This window comes from Nyctereutes procyonoides, unplaced genomic scaffold, assembly GCF_905146905.1.
Source record: "Nyctereutes procyonoides isolate TBG_1078 unplaced genomic scaffold, NYPRO_anot_genome, whole genome shotgun sequence".
Classification (NCBI taxonomy): Eukaryota; Metazoa; Chordata; class Mammalia; order Carnivora; family Canidae; genus Nyctereutes; species Nyctereutes procyonoides.
The window spans coordinates 30,837,169-30,849,911 of record NW_026575136.1 but is presented as its reverse complement, the minus strand read 5'-3'; the positions used below and the strand labels follow the sequence as shown (position 1 = coordinate 30,849,911).

The 12,743-nt window shown below is 34.0% G+C and overlaps 1 protein-coding gene across 2 annotated transcripts in view; it reads left to right on the top strand.

The window, feature by feature from the left end:
• Nucleotides 1-12,743, top strand: part of LOC129495449 (protein disulfide-isomerase TMX3) — a 44,345-nt gene that overhangs the window by 23,838 nt on the left and 7,764 nt on the right. Inside the window, exons 9-14 of one of the 2 annotated variants that reach the window (XM_055302973.1) lie at nt 2,975-3,041; nt 6,479-6,577; nt 8,897-8,954; nt 9,143-9,196; nt 10,042-10,098; nt 12,090-12,158. In XM_055302973.1, the coding sequence (XP_055158948.1) occupies nt 2,975-3,041; nt 6,479-6,577; nt 8,897-8,954; nt 9,143-9,196; nt 10,042-10,098; nt 12,090-12,093 (339 nt within the window). In that variant the 3' untranslated portion in view covers nt 12,094-12,158. Of the gene's footprint in view, nt 1-2,974; nt 3,042-6,478; nt 6,578-8,896; nt 8,955-9,142; nt 9,197-10,041; nt 10,099-12,089; nt 12,159-12,743 lie in introns of those variants that run through there. The other variant, XM_055302972.1, reaches the window with a different exon arrangement.

The window sequence follows — 12,743 nt, the reverse complement described above, 5'->3', positions numbered from 1 at the left end:
GTTGAACTCTTGAAGTAATCTGCAGAGTTTGAGCTTGGAGGTTTGTAAAGGGATGGGGGGAAAAGTGAAAGCATTGTTGTTTTTTAGAGATGGAATTGTTTGAGCTTGCTGACCCGGAGGAGCAGGGAAGAACCAAGGGTGACTCTTTGGTGTTTGGTTTTAACAACTGGGTAATTGGTAATGTTAATCTATGAGCTTGGGAATACTGCAGAAGAAACAAGTTTGGGAATGCGGGAATGATCAAGAGCTTTGAATTGGTTATTTTAGCCTGTTCAGCATATTAGTTAGACATCCAGATACAAGCATCAAATTCACAGCTGGATATAGTGGTCTGGCGTTAAGGCTCTATAAACTTCTAAGACATGGGATGCAAATTTTTAAGCAAATAAATGGGCCCATGAGCTAAAGACTGCAAAGGAAAGTAGCTGGAGAGTAGGAAAACAAGATGGGTGGAAAGCCAAGATAAATACTTTTAAAAAGAGGATCAGTTGTACAAGATACTTGGAAAGTGATCGAAATGAGTTGAAGAAAGTAACTATGATACTTGTACACATGGAGGTTATTGGTGGTTTTACAAGAAGTACAGGTGCCTCATTGGTGTCATTTGAGAGAATGCAGGTAAGAAATTGTAAGTTACAGGTATAGACTTCTCTTTGGAAAAGTTTTCCTGAGAAAGGAACCTGAGAAATTGCAATAGCTGACAGGAAACATGAAATTAATTGTCAAGGGAAGCTTTTTCTTTTTAATCAGTATAGGTTACAAAAAATCAAAACAGTTTTTTCCCACAAAGTTATTTCATATTACACATTTGATTAATTTTTGTTTGACATTTTTTAATATTTAAATATTTTTAAGAAGATTGCAGAATCACCTAGAATATATATGTGTAGTGCTCTTGCAATGTGTACATAAATGTTTATCTTTTTTTTCATAAATGTTTATCTTATAAATGTATTCTGAAATGATTTTCAGTTCCTTGGGAAAACTTCAGACAGATCTGGTCAGCTTAAACTCATTTTTAGGTTTACTTAGTTTGGTCTCATAAGTTATTTGCAGTATTTTATGCATTTCTTTTGAAGGGGAAGAGAAGATAGGGTAGGAGGAGAGCTATATTTGCCATTAGATTCTCAAATAGATGCCTCAAAAGGTTATGAAGCTCTATTCTAAAATGTCTTAAGATCTCTCAGTGTGATGTAAAGGCCTAGAATGGATGGAATCTAGTTCTAGGCCCAGGCCGTTTAGTCCATTCTCTTCTCCAAAGCCCAATGTTAGTATGAGAGGCGAGAATGTACACTGTACCCTCTCCTGTGAAGCTGTCCCAGCAGTTTACTGGGAGTGCTCCAGAGGGCACCTGCCTCCTGGGCCCTGACACCATCTGACACTCACCCCAGTCCTCGAGTAGTGACACATGTCTTAGATCAGAATTCTAGGGCCTGGAACATCTGTGTGGATGAGCATAAACAGTATCTGCTATGTGGGCACACTTTTGCTTATTATGTGTTGTTTTTTATTATTGACCTCTCAACTAGTTTCCTCAAACATTCCTTAGTTATTCTTGCAAATCTCAATATTTGTCATCTCTTTTATAGTTCTGTATATATGGTTGTAAAAGTCTGCTAAGGGGGAGTCAGTGTTCTTTCAGGGTAATATGAGGATTTTTACTCCCATAGAGAATTTTCAAATAAGGACAAAACCCATGATTTTATATCCCCCCCCCCCATATTTTTAATTTTAATGTTTGGTCATGCAAAGCTTCCTTAGCTTTACAGCTAGTGTTTATGAAAGCCCTCATAAGTATGTTAAGGAGATACAAAGATGAATTGACATAATTTCTGACTTCAGGATATTTAGAGGTGAATGGAGAAAAACAGCCTGCAAACAACTGTAATATAGTAAGTTTAAGGAACAGAAAGCAAGAGAAAGAGGGATTCAGAATATGTGGAAATTAATAGCTGCAAGATTCCATCTCCGTAGTAATGTTATGATGTGGCCAACTCCGGCATTGAAAGAGAGGCATGCTGGATGCTCTAAAATACTTCCAGAGCACCTTTGTGAATGAGTTGCCAAGAGCAGATGAGCAGAGGCTTACTTGATGATAGAACCTTACCTAAAAGCTTTACTGCTGACTTTCAAATACTTATTTTTGTGATGCTGTACCATTTTTTAGTAGTCATGTAAGAGATCATTGTATATTAATTACCTGAAGTATGCCTCCCGTCTTCTCCATACTTCAAGGACAGCCATCTTTATTTTTATCCTGTTGGCAGTTATTTTTATTTTATTAGCTATCAGTTGGTTATTTGTTGTTACTTTTCACTTATTACCACATCATGTAATAATTCTATATGGCTCACCCAATTATATCTCTTCTGTATGGAAACTGATTTCTTTATAATTTTAGTATTTTTAAATAATTATAGCACAGGTATAAGAAGCAGGTACCTTCTGAAATAATATATTATTAATTGCCATTATAAATTCCCATTTTTAAAGCCAATTTGCATTTTAAACTTGCTCTCACGTATGTTAGTGGATCTGACTTCCCTAACTCTATGGTGAGGTGGAGACTCCGTTTCCTTGATTCACAGAGAATGAAGCCAACTCCCCAGGACAGCAATGGAGTCCATGCCACAAAGCCCAGGAATGTTGAGGAAGGACTCAAACCTACCCAGTGCTGATTGTTACCTTAGCCACCTCAGAGTGTGTCTCCTACTGTACTTCTTTGATATCTTTGGGTCTGTTACCAACTCTAAGAATATTCTGTGGTTTTCATACTAACAAACAGCACTGGGCCAGGAGATGTATAAAGAGATAAACCTGTCCTTGGATGAGGTTGGATCGCCTGTGCTCTTTTTAACTGTAACGGTTTCGTTCTCGTGGCTTTTTTTCTGGCATTTTTCAATACTTTTGAAATCATAGCTACCAATTAAAATTTTTTCAATGATACAAAGTATTTACATATCTGATTTTGCAGTATGTGACACTGAAGGAGATGCCAGCTGTGCTTGTTTTCAAAGATGAAACTTACTTTATTTATGATGGTAAGTTCCAAAGTTGTAACTCATGTAAAACATGTTAAAATTAAAACACTGTGGCTATTATAGGACTTAGGTATTGATGAAAGATTTGGTAGATGCAACTACTTTTTGCCTTTCCCATTAATTGAATGACAGATTTTTTTTCCCCTTCAACTTTAGTTTTAACATCTAATGTGTTTTCTGAGTTCTGCCTACAATGATTTTTTTGGAGGGGGTTGGTCAGGTCATTTGACTTTTGAGACATGAACTGTATGCAATTGCTGTTATTTTAAAACATTCAAAACTATTCGTATAAAAAAAGGGATCTAACATCTTAGACTCACAAAAAGGTAAAGAAATAAAACCCCTTCAGTAGTGGCAAAGCCCCTTGGGGGGTATATTCTTTCCTAGCCTCATCTCTCCCTCTCTTTCTTCCTTCCTTCTCCCCCTAACCACTCACCAGCTAGTCAGCATTTCTTCAATGAAGTTAAATACTTGGTCTACATTTGTTATGCCAAACATACATCATAATAAGGAGACTGCTGGGACACCTGGGTGGCTTAGTGAGTTAAAGTATCTGCCTTGAGCTCAGGTCATGATCTCTGGGTCCTGGAATGAAGTCTGGAATTGTCAGCTCCCTGCTCAGTGGGGAGTCTGTTTCTCCCTCTGCCTCTCCCCCTGCTCATGCTCTCTCTCTGTAGCTCTCTGTCTCAACTAAATAAATAAAATCTTTAAAAAAAATAAAAATAAAGAGATGGCTAGAATAGTAAAATCCTCTGTATGTACCCATCATCCGGGTTTAGACAATTACCAAGATCTTACCATATTTTCTTCAACAATTTTTTTTGTTTGTTGAAGTATGTTAAAGCAAACCCTAGAGGTTTTTTTCATCACCAGGTGCTTCATTATGCATCTTTTAAAAGATGTCCTTTTTTTTTTCAATAGAATAACTACCTGCTGTTATAATACTTAATAAAATTCACAAAAATTTCTTGGCATCATCAAATACCTACTTCCACAATCCCCAAACTGTGCATTGAGGTACCTCAGGCCAGTGTAGCAAAATCACAGGGGCTTGAAGAGAAATTTTAAATACAAAGGGAAACAGTGAAACTCAACATCTGTTAGATACCATATAGCCACCCAAAAGCAAAAGTGAATGCAAAGTTATGCCTAATAACCTTCTTTGTAACTTTCTAAGTTACAGTTTAATAAACTAGACACTTCAGTTTATTTCTGCTAGTTGCTTTTGAAATACTCAATGCCCTTGTGTGGCTTTTTGTTACCGTGTTGGAGAGTACAGATATGGAATATTGTATTCATTACAGAAAAATTGTAGAATGTTGTTATTTTATAACAGAAAAGAAACTAGAACTACTTGAGAGCTGTAAACTTTGGATTACGTAAATAATTCCAATGAATAGAATATCTAATAAAAGGAATATTCTGATTTTTTTAGTAAAATGAATATTTAATTATTTTAACAATCATGAAAAAATCTAAAATCTAAAATCTCCTGTTTTCATTATTTTTAAATAAATGTGAATTTAATTTTTGCTGTAGTGGAACAACTACTATTTGTTACATTTTATGCAGCAGGTACTAATTATGTACGTGATATTTTCATTTTATCCTTGCCATAATCTGGAAGGGTAGATAGGCAGATGAGTGTCCTGAGATTATGAAAGAGATAATTAAGAGTGTTAGATAAGATGATAGATGTATAATTAAATCACAGGTTCATTCATTTGCTCACTGGATACTTATTGATTGTATTAGATATTGGGCTTGAAAAGGAAGTTTAGAGGAACTTGGATATATGAAAATAGGAGAAAGAAAATAGTGCATATCTGCACCGATTCTATCCATTTGCTCTTTGATTACTACACTGCTTGAATGATAAGCACTTAGCTTATATTGTCTTATTTTGTCATTAAAACCATGCTTTTGAGATCAGTATTCTTACTATTTTACAAGTAAAAGGATTAAAGAGGTTTTTTTCTCTCCCCCAAGTTAAAATAATTGATAGTATAATCAAGTGTCTGCTTTCAGATCTCCTGTTCTAGTTCTCCTGTGAGTTTATTCACACTTCAGAAAGCCACTTTGTTTTTGGAACAAGCCTGATCATATCTGTTTAGATGTTAATATGTTCTTTAATCATGGCTAAGAAAGTGCACCTCCTCTTCTCTCCACATTTCAGATATGCCCTCAGATGTGCCCTCCCTCGAGTGCACAAGAAGATGGGTGAAGTATCTGTAGCTCTTGTGAGGGACCATCATTCTTTAACATGCAGCAGTTAGTATTTAGAACCTGCCCAAAGTCTTCAGATAACACACAGAATTTATCTTGAATATTTATTCTAATGTTTAATTGTTGTCATGAAGTTTAGAAGCTTTGGGGTAGGGACTTAGAAGGATAGTTTATTTTCTGTATTTCAGATATATCACTTGGTGCAATCTTAAAACATTTGCTTTTGACCTGGAATAGAGATTGTGGCCCCGTACTCAACTCCTAGTTTTATGCTTATTTTTCTAATTTGTAAGTTCAAATCCATAAATACTTTCAGATTCGTATTATGTCACTTATTTTATAGGTTTGGTAACTTGAAAATGTTTTGTTTAGCAATGCAAGTGACAGAAAAAGCACATCTTCCAAGAAATCATTAAAATCCAGTTTTCCACCAAACATATTGGTAGCCTTTTACATTACCTTCTTTTTTATGCAGTTATAATAATTGTTCACAGTTACTTCAGAATTATATTTCTAATCAGGACATAATATTTCTCTTGATATTACATATGTTTTTTATCTGCTTAGCAGGAGAATTTGATGTTGAATGGCTTTAAATGTGTTAGTTTTACATATGAGAAAGGGTTCTAAGCTGAGGAAGAAATGTCATAAAATAGAGAAGAGCAAAGAAATTGTAGTAAGTTACGATACTGCCACCATTCAAGGATAAATGTCAACCCAGGATAGCCATTTTTTTTTTTTTTTTTTTTTTAGGATAGCCATTTGGTAGGAATGTTCGCCTTCATTTGATCATTCTGTCAGGTTTTTTTTCATACTTTGTGTTTTCAAAGCTACAGTCATGCTGTAGTATTGTTTTGCAACCTGCTTTACCACTAAATTATTAATTAAAAAGAATCTATAAATGAAGAGTCTTCCTCATTATGTACCAAAATTGTTTAAATTTTTTCTTATCTAGGGTCTTTCACTTATTTCCTATATTTTTATTTATCTGTCTTGTGCTGTTTTTAATGATGTTCTAGTAAAGAATTGCTTTGTGTATTAATCCTTTTGTATGTCTCATTGTTTCCTTAGAATAGATCTCTAAAAATTAATTTTATGAATTTAAGACTATGATTGTGTCAAGGCATTTTATACATATTGCTAGATTAGAACATTATAAACATTTTAAACTCTTATTGCATATAACTTATTAGCTTTGTTTAATTTTTAAGAATACGAGGATGGTGATCTGTCATCTTGGATCAACAGGGAGAGGTTTCAAAACTACCTGACTGTGGATGGCTTCCTCTTATATGAACTGGGAGATACCGGTAACAAGCGTATATATACAATTCTCCATCACTCTGCATGATTTTTCCTTAATTGATTTCTTAAATCTGATTCTGTGAGAAATAAATCTTAAGCTCTCTTTCATAATTTTACTGCTTTTTAAGACCTGAATGCCAGTTCTTTTTCATGAGAATAGACATTAATATTAACAAAGAGCAAATATTTGTATGGGAAACAAAGATGAGTTAGAAAAGATTTCCTAGTTAGAACTGAAGTGACAGGAAGAGCAGAGCCTAGATAATAAAGAAATGAGAAGAAATAACCAAGAAGCTATATTAAGAGCTGATTTTGTAATAGGAATTGGGATACAACTCCTCACCACCTTTGAGGCCTGCTTTTACTTGTGACGAAAACATGGGCACCACACCAGTGGCATATGATCAAAAATGATGAGCAAAGTAAATGTATTTATAGATGCAAAAACAAAAGCTAACTATAGGGTCTCAGATGCAAACTACCAAAATTCTAAGAGGCCTAACCCTGTAAGTTTTAAGAGGAGGTGTTTTGTAAATTTATAATGAATTACAGTGGAGAAATCATAGGTATTGTCACATTTGTTTTCATTCATAACTTCATGATAAGTGGGATGGAGATACGGTTTTAGATTTTAAAAATGGGAAAATTTTGCTCAAGTTTCATTTTCTTTGTATGAGAAGTAGTGTGCATAGAGTTCCGTCTTCGTGATTTCTTGCTTTTGAATCTGATTAAGAATACAAATTAGAAATGCTATAGGTTCCCATGTTATTTTCAAACTTAGGATATTTGTTCTGGCTCCTGAGCCTGCTTTTTCATGTTCTGTGTCCGGTGACATTTCTGTCTTTGCTTATTGCTATAGAGAGAGGTGTGTGGTAGTTCAGTATTAGAAGTCGGTGTGAACACTGTCAAAGATTGTGAGTTTATTTTTGGATTTTTACAGACTGATGAAAAGGGGAACAGAGGAGGAATACAGTAGTTTCAGTAGTTTTGCTTTCGGTTTGGTAATCATAGGAGACAGCATTACCTTGAAGTAATTAAAGTAGACAGCTCTGGCTCTACTCGAATAGTTTCTTCTCCCAGATTAATTTGGAAAGAAGTTGGCTATGGAATGTTCCCGTTTTGTACAACATAATTGCCCTTGTTCCGTTGTGCTGCTGTGGCTCTGATTCTGCTCATTGTCCCATCTGGCTGCTTACCTCATAAGCACAAGAGATCCTGGCTCTGGGTGGCTTCAGACATGTCATGTTCTTTCTCAGAAGCGCTGGTGATGGAGGGTCCCTGCGTCTTCTGACCCCCACTTGAATCTTCCATCTCCTCACTCTACCGTCTTCAGCCATACTGACTTCTCCGTTTTCTTAAAAAGGCTGTGCGCTTTGCACGAGTGCACCTTTATACCTGGAAGGTATAGTTTATTTTCATTCATCAAAGTCAGACCAAATGCTAATTCTTAAGACAATCTTTTACTGATCCCCTCAAACTACTTATGTTTACTCTACAGTACTCTCTCATAGCACCTGTTACTTTCCTTTGGAACTCTTCTCATTGTTAACCGTACATCTGTTTGTGTGTCATAAATGATCTCTATTTGTCTGTTGTTTTCCCTACTAGACTGTAGTTCCCACTCTTTCAGAGGTGTGTGTGTGTGTGTGTGTGTGTGTGTGTGTTCATCACTCTGCAGCTAAGACCCATAGCTAATAAATGTGCCTCACAGCTCTTCCCCCTGGCCTAGACCAGAACATGCATACTGAAATGCAGCATCTGGTCTTCTGACTCCCAGGAGCAGTGCTCTAGTTATTACGTCGTGCTGTCTCCTAGAGGATATTAGAAATGGATGTGATTTATGTTGTATTTAGGGTTCAGTAAATTTTGAATCAGTTTTGTTCTGTGTATTATTACTAGCAAGTAGTAACCCATGGTACTGCAAGGATAGCATGTAAAAATCTTTCTCTTGTTAGAGGTCATTCTTTTAGAGCTACAGTAATTAATAAATTTCTTTTATCAATTAATAATAAATTTATTTCTTAATATCCTAGCTTTTGACAAAGTATGTAATTTAGTTTGTCAGTAGTGTGAAAACAGTACAATTTGAATATATAAATTATTAAATATTTACTATTATTTACATTTGTGGGATGGGAGGTGGGAGGGAACATCTCACTTTGAATTGACTAATTCATTGATTCATTCTACTGTGCGTAACATGTAGGATAATTGGAATTAAATTCTAGAAATTATTTACTAATTCCGATTCACAGCTACAGTAATAATTGAAAAGTTTGTATAATGAGGGCTATTGAATTTAGATATGTCATTCTTAATTTCAGGAAAGCTTGTGGCTATTGCAGTTATTGATGAGAAAAATACATCAATTGAACACACCAGGTATAGTGTTTTGAAATAGTTTTAAGCTTCAAATACCATCTAATTCAGACTTTACATGGCTTCAGATAAACTTGATATGGCATCTTCCTTTTCCCCACAGTATTAGATAAGGCAGCAGCTATTATAGTTGGAAAATGATAATATATTTTTGAAGCAAAGAGATGAAACATTCATGTGTTCTTTCACAGATTAAAGTCAATTATTCAGGAAGTTGCTAGAGATTACAGAGACCAGTTCCACAGGTATGTGCTTACATTCAGGAAGATTCCTTTATCTTTCTTTAATTATGTAATATAATAAAACAAAAGTAGTACTATTTTATACTTTTAAAGGTGAATCAAGATACTGAAGTGAATTATTGTATGTTACATTTCCATATGAATTATCTGGACTTGGTATTTGTTGACGTATGTCATGCAAATAAGATTTCCTTTATATTTTGTATCATACTTGCTTTACGATAGGATTTGGGATACATTTGTGGTAAGAAAATATGGACATGTACTCATAAATTTGAGATTTAAGTTAAATTGAATAGTCACAAGTTATAGACCGATGATTATAACAGGAATTCAGAGAATGACTTTTTGTTTTATGCCAAGTCATTCTTTTTTTTACTGCCATAAGAGACAGTCAGTATAAATTTGTTACAATATTTGTTATTCCCTTTTTATTCTGAGTCTTCTAGTGATACAACAGTGATATATGTTTATATTTCTCCTGTTCCATAGTATGAACATCTTCTTATTTGTCCTTTTTTAAACAGAGTGGATTTAATTTTTCTTAAATATATATTACTTAGAAAAGCTTATGTTGCCCTGCATTTTAAATACATGTAAAGTAGAAATATCTTAGAATTTGTTTAATTTTACTCACGTGTATTTGTATCTCAGAAGCCAGTAGAATTCATACTCTTTTCTACATTTATTTCATGTAACTTATATGTTGAACATTTACAGTGTTTACATGCTAACCATACCCTGAAGTTCAGTTCTTGGTTCATATTTACCTTGTTTTGTATCTAATGTCTCTCTCTCTCTCTCTCTCTCTCTCTCTCTCTCTCTTTCTCTTGATTGTTGTTGGTTAGAGATTTTCAGTTTGGCCATATGGATGGAAATGACTATATAAATACCCTGCTGATGGAGTAAGTAGAGTTCTAAATGTTTAAATGACTGCTACCAAATCTGTCAATTTTTAAGTTTCTGTTTTTGAGAGATAAAAGCATTACTAGGTGGGAAGCAAAAAAGGAAGTCTACATATATACAAAGCAGATATCCTCCCATCAAATATCTCACTTTAGTTTTTAAGTCTAAATTTGAAACACATTAAACTTTAATATTGTTCTATATTAAAAAATACCTATCTCTAAATTTCATATATTTTGGAAAGAAGATAGCATTCAAAACTTTTAAATCTTGTAGTTTCTGTTTAACACGCATCTTACCTTAAGGTCAGTTTCAGTGAGTAAATGTAATTTAAGTGAAAATTTTTACATTTAAGTCTTAACTGCCATATGAGAAGAATTAAGAAAGTATAAATAACTTTATAGGGAAAATACACAATTTTAAAATAATTCCATCAGTTGTGTTTATGACATAAAAATCTGATTTGTCACTTCAAAAAGTTGTTAGAAAACATTTAGCATATTTATACTAAATTAATTTCAAATAGGAATCTACTCAATGCAGTAGACCCTTAGTAAGGGTTTACTGTATATCACACACTGTGTTTAGTACTGTTGACACAGAAAAAGAGTAGAGTTCCTCCTGTCTTCAAAATGCCTGTAGTCTGCTGGGTAGGACAACATAGTAATTGCAAAACTGTATGAAAAATTCATTGCAGTAGAGGTTTCTGGAAACAGAGTGGCTCCCACCACACCCCAAGGCACATAAAAGTGGAAGGGATCAAAAAAAAAAAAAAAGTGGAAGGGATCAGAAAATGTTTGCCAGAGGAGGCAGTCATTAAGATAAGTTATTTTAGGCAGAGCACTATAGCACACAAGAGGTGATAAGGAAATGGGGCTTTGTAGAGAATGGGGTTGTAAAATAGCCCCTGAAGTGAAGATGGGGAAAGCTCACTAGAGACAAGTGACCTTGTCCAGCGGTGTTGAGGTTCCATTTTGAGTTCACAGCATTGTGCTCTGTTTTGGTGTTCTCTAGCTTTGCTTAGCAGCAAAGGTGTGGCAGTTGCCTTCATTCACATTTTAGGGTATTATTCCATTTTCCAAGTAAGAGCACTGAGGAAATACAAACCAAACTTACAAGTAACATTCATAATTTCCAGTTAAAAGCCTAAAATTATAAAGTATTTTTATTTCTGTTCATTTATATTTATTATCTTCTTAGTCCAGTAAGAATTTGAGAGTGTTTACCAGTGATACAAAGTAATGTGATATAATATATAACCAAGGAATCAAGACAAAGGAAAATAAAATAAAGGATCTGTATTATTTTAGGTATTTATCATTTATAGGTCATTACTGAAGGTACTTGAAAATTTTGGTCCTGAATATTTAATATTCAAGAGTAGAAAAACATTATTTACATATTTCCTGTAGCCTGTAAAATAACTTGGTCATAAGGAGTATGACAGACCTTATATAATCTCATAAAGAGGGGGATATTATAATAGAAATATATTTTTGATAGGATTTTTACAGTATATATAGTAGGGAATTTGACAGAACCGTTTCTTACAATGTCCTTCAAGGCAAGCCAGCATTCAGTAAAACGTTGTAAAAGGCTGAAAGAATTTGGGTCCAAGAGACAACTCCTTGATCCAGGATGATATTCGGAATATATACAGATGGATGGATATTCCTTCATAAGTATGATTGTTAATGTGAGTTGTGAGAAAGAAATTTTGAGCTTCAGTTGTGGTCCAAGAACAACAGTAATCTCTACCACCAACACCTTGTTGTGTTGTTTTGTTTGTTTTTTATTCATATTTTGCTTTTTATTTTCTTTTTCAAAAGAAGAGAAAGCATATGATGATGGTTACGTGATTATATTTGAAAGTCCTTATTGAGCACTTAATTCTGTGACCGACACTGGACTGAGTGGTCAATAGGTATTTTTTAACTTTTACAATAACTCAGTAAGGTGTAAGTACTATTATTATTTCCATTTTATATAGATGAGGAAATTGAAATTTCTTAGAAGAAACTCAAGGAAGTTAAATAATATGCCAAAGGATGCCCAACAAGTAAGTTAAAGAGATCCAGTTCTCAAATCCAGATCTCTCTTACTCCAAAGCTCTTCTGTGACATTAATATTGTCAGATAAATAGTAGCATTTAATAGGTATTGATGCTGAAAGGGGTTTTAACTTAGGGCAAATACATGATATTTTGTAAGATAGTTATACGGCAGCACTATGTTTTTTACGTTGTCTCAAAATAAATAGGGTACTATCAGACCCTAGATTTGTTAAATATTTTTTGGGGGGGTGGTTCTTGTGAATGTAATTAAGAGGGAATAGGATGAAATTATATTTTCCCTTTCCATCATTATTCAAATTATTGAATTCTAGTCCCACTGTGTATTTAACTTTTTTATAATATGTATTTTTATAGGCAGGCCACGTTCTGATCTATTGTGTAAAAATGGAATTTTTTTTGCTACGTATGCATTATAACTAATAACTAAACTGCTATAAATCAGAAAGTTGTCTAGTCTTATGAACAAGAATGAAGCTAAATTTTTTTTTCTTTTTTAATTATATAATCAACTAACTATTGCCTAATAATAATTCTGGATAATCAACCACTCTAATACCCAGTGACTTCCAG